The following is a 7,396-nucleotide window of genomic DNA, read 5'->3' on the forward strand; positions in this document are numbered from 1 at the left end:
ATCTAAAGATAATTTAAATGTGCTTTAAATTGGGCAGGTACTTAGAAATTTTGCTGCACTGAGGTCCAAATTATTCTGAAATGGGGGAAGAAAGTCATCAAAACCAAGCAGAGCGCAGACATTCAGCCGACTCGTGTTCAGTATTTGCATTGTTTGAAAGGTAACCGTGAAGCATCTCTCAGTTACAACAAGGCTCCCATCTGGCTGTTTGCCAGTTAAATCTGGAAGGCTGTTTGGACTCCATGCAATTCCTAGTATTTCAGGTTGGTTGGTTTTGTTTCCTTCTTCACAGATGCTCTAGTCCAAAGACATTGCATGGAGAAACTATCAGGTCATGAATAAAAGATAAAAAGCCCGATATTTTATACCCAACTTCATTGGATTGGTTCAGGAACTGGTTCCAACTCCAGAGGTGCCATCGGCAAGACAGGTGACTTTCATGACAGCTTTATCATCATACTGAAATTTTTAAAATAACGACCTAATGCTTGTGTTGTCCGCCACGACCATCGTACGCACCTTTATGCAACACACCGAGAGCGGGGGGTGAGGGGGCGAGGGGCAGGGCACGGGCCGCTCCCCCCACGTCGGCCCCGCCGCTTCTAGCACTTTCTCCGCACCGCCGTAAGGCGGGCCGGGGTCCCCCCGCCGCCGGCCAGGCCCCGCTCCGCTCCCGCGGGGGAAGCGGGCCCGGGGCTGGGGCAACGCCCCCGGCCCACCGCAGACCCGGCCGGGCTCTCTCGCCCCGCTACCCCCCGACACCCGCTCCCCGTCGGCATTTCCCTTTGCCGGGGCCGAGCCCACCGCGTCCCCCCGCTCTTTGGTCGTGCCCTGCTCCTCCCTCTCCCCCCGCCGCGCCGCGGAGTGGGCCAGCCCACCCCTATATAAGAGCCGGGTGGGCGGCTCCGCGCCGCAGCGTCGACGGCATCGGGGGGTTCCGTGGGTCCTGTTGTGCCGTGGGGGAGATCGTCGTGCCTGGGGCGCAGCCTGCCTTCTTCCCGGCTCCCTGCAGCCATGGCCTGGCAGCCTATGGAGATCAACCCTGAGGTGGGCGAGGGGCGGTGGGGGCGGGGGCTCCGCGGGGGGGTGGAGCTGGCGGTGGGGCCGTGGGGGGTGGGGGCGCCGTCTCTCCCTGGCACTCACCCCTTTCCCCCCGAATTGTCTTCCAGATGCTGAACAAAGTGAGTCCCCGCCGCAGGACCGGGACGGGTGGGCGCCGCCCCTTCGCATCCCGCCCTGCCGGGGCAGAGCCGGCTGGAAGGGCGCGGCGCGGCGCGGCGCGGGGCCGAACCGAACCGCTGCGCGGGGCGCGGCCGCACCTGCGGAGCGGCGCTGAGGCCGCGCCCCCCCCCCCCGCCGCCGGGTGGTGGCGGCGGGGCGCGGCCGGCAGGTGGCGCCGCGGTGCCGCGCGTTGTGCTGTGTCACTGGGGCGCGGGCGGGGGGGTGTCGCGGCCGTGCCACCCGCTCGCTGTGCCCCGTGCAGGTGCTGTCCCGCCTCGGGGTGGGCCCCGGCTGGCGCTTCGTGGACGTGCTGGGTTTCGAGGAGGAGGCGCTGGGCGCCGTCCCGGCCCCGGCCTGCGCGCTGCTCCTGCTGTTCCCCCTCACCGAGCAGGTAGGCGGCGGGCGGCTGTGGTGTCCCCCCAGGTTGCCCTCCTTCCCCAGCCCTCGGGGCGGCTGCAGGCGACAGCCGGCTGGGCCCGGAGGCTGCGCCGGTGCTGTCCGACAGCTGGTGCCCGAGGGGGTGGCCCTGCACATGCCAGCCGGGCCGCCTCTGGCCCAAGTGCCCCTGGAGTAAAGAGCAGGCTGTTGTCAGCAGCAGTGTCTGCACCCGCTGGAGGCTCTTCGGGGCGTACCTGTGTGATCTCTCCAAGCATCAGATGGTCGGTAGTGGGTTTGTCTTGCTCTGGGGCTGTATGTGGCTGGTGGGGTGGTGAGTGCTTGGCCCCAGCCTCCAGCTAGCCTGAAGTAAAATGTGCTGAGCAACAAAACAAGGCCTTCTATTCTAATATTTCCCTTACGCTTTGCTTTGTGCATCAGACAAAAAAAAACCATGAGCGGTCTTGAGTTGAGGAATAGCGATTCTGTTACCATGCTGAATCATTGTGTCTGGAGAGGCCTAAATCAATTCTGTATGATGAATACATTTAGTCCAATTGATGCGAAGGAAGTAGATGAGGAGATGGACTTTGAAATAAAGTATATTTAACAGGTTCTTTAGAGGAAAGATTATCTAATTTCAGTAGTGATTGGTTTTACACTTGTCTATACATTGTTCTGATGGGGAGGGGTTTGTGAAGGCAAGTAACCTAAAGGTATGAAGGTAAGCTATTGCAGAGACATGCTGAGTAGTCTCATTAAATGGACTGCAACAACTGGGAGAGGATCTAAAAGAGCCTATCCATTATATTATTTCCTACTCCAAGCTATTTCCAGTGTACAGAGAATAGATGGAGAGGCTAAGAACGGTGCCTTTGCATATGACAGAGTCATGCAGGTAGTCCATTAAGACTTGGCCTGCATCCAGTATAGACCTAAAATGCTTTATTGGACCTGTGCCACAAAGATGACTTTCTGGGCAGATCTTTGTCCAGTGCTGGTATTGATTTTCCTGCACAACTCATTTGTCTGGTAGTTTGCATAATAAAAAGATGACTGTGGTGAAATGCTTAAAACAGTTACATGTTCACAGCATGAGAACTTCAGGAAACAACAGACCGAGAAAATAAAGGACCAAGAAATCAGTTCCAAGGTGTATTTCTTGAAGCAGACTGTCAGTAACTCCTGTGGGACAATTGGTCTGATACATGCAGTTGCTAATAATAAAGATAAACTGAAGCTTGGTGAGTATGAATGTTCTGAAGTGCTTAAATTTCCATTTTTCTATGATGGGAAGATTGGGTGTGGGCTATAGGAGACACCTGGGGCTTTCCTGCAAGCCGAGTTAAGGTATGCCATGCTATTTTGGTAAGTGGGTCTTTGAGCTCTTGGAGAGGGGCACGTGGTCTCACCTGCCTAAATTGCAGAAGGGAGTGTACTTTGACTCCTGTCTGATAGCTGCAGAGGTATCATCCTAGCGAGCAATGCAAGAGGAAAAGGGCACGTAGCAGGACTGGCCAAAGGCTGTCTGTAAATGGGAAGTAACGTGTCCAGAAGTACCTATTGATATTGGTGTTGATGATGTCAACTGAAGAGGTAAAATTCTTCATACCAATTGTCTAGTGTCATTAGACTTGGTCAGGGTAGCTTGTAGATCAGTCTAAACAGGTTTTCTTCTTGCTGTGAAAGTAGTACAGGCTGATAAGGGTCTGTAAGTAGATCTTTCCTGCAGAAGTAATAGTTACAAACAGTTCTCACAGAAAAGGATATAAAACTGGCTTAGGCAACCGGTGGCTGGAAACTTAGGAAACAGGCTTGCAAGTTCTTGTCAAAAAAGGGTTGTCATTGAACAATAGAGTGTTCTCTGGACTCAAAGACTACATATCTGCAAAACACAACTTAAGTTCATTATTCCAAGAGAAGTTGAACCCTTTGGGTGGTCTGGGATTCCTTCTTAAACAAAGGAAAAAACACCTCTGGAAGGTTAAATGAGAGTAGGTTTGCTTTACTCTTTCTGAGGGGATTTTCTGAAATAGCTCACTCCTGATGAGTGAAATGAATGATGCATGTGAGACTAGAACTTAGTGCATTTTAGTACTGCACTGCTAATCGATATTCTGGAAAACCAAAGTAAGCCTGGCATGGCAAGTGTTGTGTTCATTTGAAGGCAGGGAAACAATTTCATCTACTCATAGTCTGTTACTCGATACGTAAGTGTTGTCACATCTGGCACCTTTCTTGGGTTTCTTTAAAACAGGACTGAATGCTTCTGCCAAATCTGCAAGCAGTGGGGCAGGAATCAGAAAAGCTAAATCCCATTTGAAAGTGAGTTCTAAGACAAGCATCCGGAGTACCCCGGAACGCTTGAACTCTGGCTGGTTTTGTAGATTGTCGTTAATTGCTTCTGGATGAATAGCTTACTTCAAGTGGTAGTTATAATGTGCTTATGCTGGAGATGGTTCCAGGCTGAATGCAATGACTCCCAGTTAGTGCAACAAGCATTGGTCACTGTGGGCTGCATCTGAACTGTAACTGATGTAATGCTCAACCTATGCTGAATAAAATCTTTGATATCTTGTGCAGATGAGGGGTCTGCCCTGAAGAAATTTCTTGATGAAACAGCTGATCTGTCTCCTGAAGAGAGAGCTAAGCATTTTGCAAATAATAAGGTACATGAACTACACAAACTGCTGACAGCTATCAGCACTTAAGGATGTCGTAACCTGTGTCTGCTTTCTCTTAAGGCTATACAAGAAGTCCACAATTCGGTTGCACAAGAAGGACAATGTCGGGTAAGAGATGAATGTGCAAAATCATGGGAGAGGGGGTTAATGAAGGTGGTAGAGCAATGCAGGTGGTTTTGCCTGGAGAATAGCTGTTATGGTTTAATGAGGGAAGAGACATGAGTGACTCATGGGTGAATACACGTGTAGGGTTTCTTGCTCAAACATGGATTGAAAACGTGGGTTCAGACCATCTGAAAACGTGACTGTTTGTTATGAATTTTGATGCTTGGCCTAGTAGAGGTCTTGCAGAGGCCTCTTCAGCTGAGCTTAAGTTTTTAGTCCTTCCATTTTGCTTTGTTGTTGACATCTCTGTCCTGTAGTCACAAGCAGGGTTTGCAGTACTAGGCATTTTTTCAATCTAACAAATATATCTAATGGTCTCTCCTAAGGTTGAGGACAACAGTGTGAATTTCCACTTCATCCTGTTTGTCAATGTGGATGGACATCTGTATGAACTGGGTGAGGTCCTGGGAACTCTGGAGTTGGACTGGGTCTGCTTTACACTGGATAGCAGCACTGGGGGCTCAGGCTAGATACTTGGAGCTAGTTAAGCTGCTCATTGAATCTCTTGAAGCTGATAAATATATATAAGTGTATATATATAAGTATCTTCAAGATTTTAACTGAAGATGGGTTCCATTGAAGGCCTAGGCCCTCTTCTAAAGCCTCATCTCCTGTAGAGCTGGGAATAATTAGTTCCCTTCTCACTCAAGTTATGTATTGATAACTTATTCTGACTTCCCAAGCATCTTCATGTATGTACTTGTTTCTTGGGTCCACTATACTCAGTTCTGCTAGTTCAGAAGTAATACTAAGTACACTTTCTTTCACAGATGGGCGTATGCCATTTCCTGTAAACCATGGCACAAGCTCAGATGACTTGCTATTGAAGGTAAGATTTCCTCCTGCCATCTTGTTTCCCTGAAGACAAGGCTTATAAAAGGGCAAGAGGCATGCATTCAGTGTATAGTGGCTGTACCTACTTCCTGCACAAGTTGGTGCTTCTTATACCGTAAGAAGGTAGTATTGTGCTACAGAGCTGTTAGTGTATTTATTAGTTGGTGCTATGAGACCATGTAACATAGTTGGTGGAACCCACAGAGGAGCTGCAAAGACTTGGTCTCTACAGAAAGTGTATTCTGATACTCTAAATAGCTGCTTTTCTTTTCTTCCAAGGATTCTGCTAAGATCTGCAGACAATTTACAGAGCGTGAAAAAGGAGAAGTTCGTTTTTCTGCTGTGGCTTTCTGCAAGTCTGCCTGAGACTCTGAAGAGATGCAAGGAAAGCAGTCTAATAGCACACCAGTAAATGCAGTCTAAACTCCAGTGCTTCAGTACTTGTTAAACACAGCTGTTCTGGTAACTTAAATTGTTTCCACCTTTTGCTATACACAGGAGCAACATCAGCTGAGCTTATGCTAAAGGATGAGCTCAAGTTTTAATGTGAACAGTTTGGACACATCAGATGTCTTTAGACTCTTTTTCCACATGTTAAGTAGAAAATGCTTAACAGGGCTTGTTTAATCTGTGTCATGTTAATTGAGCTGTTGGTTGATATTTCCTTGTCCTTAATGAGAATAAAATGTTCTGCTGGAAGACTAAATGGACTAAGTGATCGCTAACTTTCTCCAATAGGAGTTACATGTGGCATCTTCTATAAACCTTGTTATCCGAGGACCCTCAAAGCTCTTTGAGCAAAAAGTAAATGTTGACTTCAGGTTAGCAGGACAACTGCTTTTTCTAGTGACCTGAAGGCCTCCAAGGATGGAGAGATGCTCCACTGTCCTTGTAGCATGGTCCCGTGCTGCATGATCCTGGTAAAGCTTTTCCCTGATGTCCAGTCTGAAACTCTTAAGCTGCAATTTGCCACCCTGAATACATTTAGTTAGAGAGGAAAGGTGTGAAGCTATTAGTATTAATGCTACAGGCAACAGAATAGCCACTGAATTGGTTGGTGCTGTGTTTCCTCACAGGAGACTCTTAAAACAGGTCTTTTCCTACCTGTGGTTAAAAGATCTGCGGGCTAATGCTGAACAGTCAGTGTGTGCATATTAACTTGTGATTGTGTTGGGAAGACCTTGAAAGAGGCTATGCTACCTGTTCTTTCCAAAACAACCTGAAAAAGAAGAAACCCATGCTACATGAGTTCATAATAGCTGGACAAAATTTGGGGTTCAAGGGGAAGAAAGGTGACTAGATAATATATATTACATACTCCTTGGCCTCAGCTTGGACCTTCTATGGTATCTATTCTTAACCTGAGTCTAGCTGCTGTTTATCTGCAGCTCCTTGCTGATAACTTGGGTAGCTGTGAGAAGGGCTAAAACACCATTCAACTCCAGACTTCTAATGCATTGTGTCCCAGCCTGTGCCTGCCAGGCACGTTGTATGGTGCTGGGTAACTTACTGCCTTAGGTGGTCACTGGTGCTCTGTGTATGCTGCAAACTGTTCCTGGCATCCAGGCTTTTCTGAAGGGTGATTCAAAACCAAGCTTTGATTAAAGCCATGTGGGGTCTGAAGGTGTTTGGTGTTGGGCCTTGTTACTACTCATAATTACGTGATAGCTGAACTAAGCAGGGGGTTGCAACACATTTTAATTCAAATTCTGAGAATTAGCTAAAGCTCAGAGTATGTAAATTCTGAACATCAGTCTTTTTCAGTTTCTGTTAGCAAGGAGGTAAAAGCTACTTCCCAAGAAAACGTCTGTTCTCTGCAACAGCATCTTATTCTGCCTGTTAGTGGATGTTGTTGCAGGGTGGAGGGAGGCCTCCTGGGGCATCTCTGCTGCAGCCTCCTGCTCTGGCGCAGGCTCAGAGCCATGCCTGCGGCTCAGGCTGCTTAGCAACAAAGCCTGCAAAAGAGGAAATGCATATGGCATCAGCACAGGAGCATGGAAGGGGCAATAAAAATCAGATATGGTAGAAGGAGGGGGCAGGGGAGAGAGCAGAGCCCAGTCAGCTGCATGCCAGACCTGTGGGAGCACGCTTTAATTCTGCAGCGGCCGTTTCACAGC

The 7,396-nt window shown here is 48.7% G+C and overlaps 1 protein-coding gene across 1 annotated transcript; it reads left to right on the forward strand.

Annotated features, from left to right (window-relative positions):
- Window positions 1–896: 896 nt before the first annotated feature.
- Window positions 897–5,985, forward strand: UCHL1 (ubiquitin C-terminal hydrolase L1). The gene is made up of 9 exons (XM_064449348.1): window positions 897–1,047; window positions 1,170–1,181; window positions 1,484–1,612; window positions 2,690–2,840; window positions 4,180–4,265; window positions 4,341–4,388; window positions 4,772–4,841; window positions 5,216–5,274; window positions 5,559–5,985. The coding sequence occupies exons 1-9, from the start codon at window positions 1,015–1,017 to the stop codon at window positions 5,643–5,645; spliced, it is 675 nt and encodes a 224-aa protein (XP_064305418.1). The 5' UTR covers window positions 897–1,014; the 3' UTR covers window positions 5,646–5,985.
- Window positions 5,986–7,396: the final 1,411 nt, after the last annotated feature.

The sequence above is a fragment of the Phalacrocorax carbo genome, chromosome 4 (assembly GCF_963921805.1).
Source record: "Phalacrocorax carbo chromosome 4, bPhaCar2.1, whole genome shotgun sequence".
Lineage (NCBI taxonomy): Eukaryota > Metazoa > Chordata > Aves > Suliformes > Phalacrocoracidae > Phalacrocorax > Phalacrocorax carbo.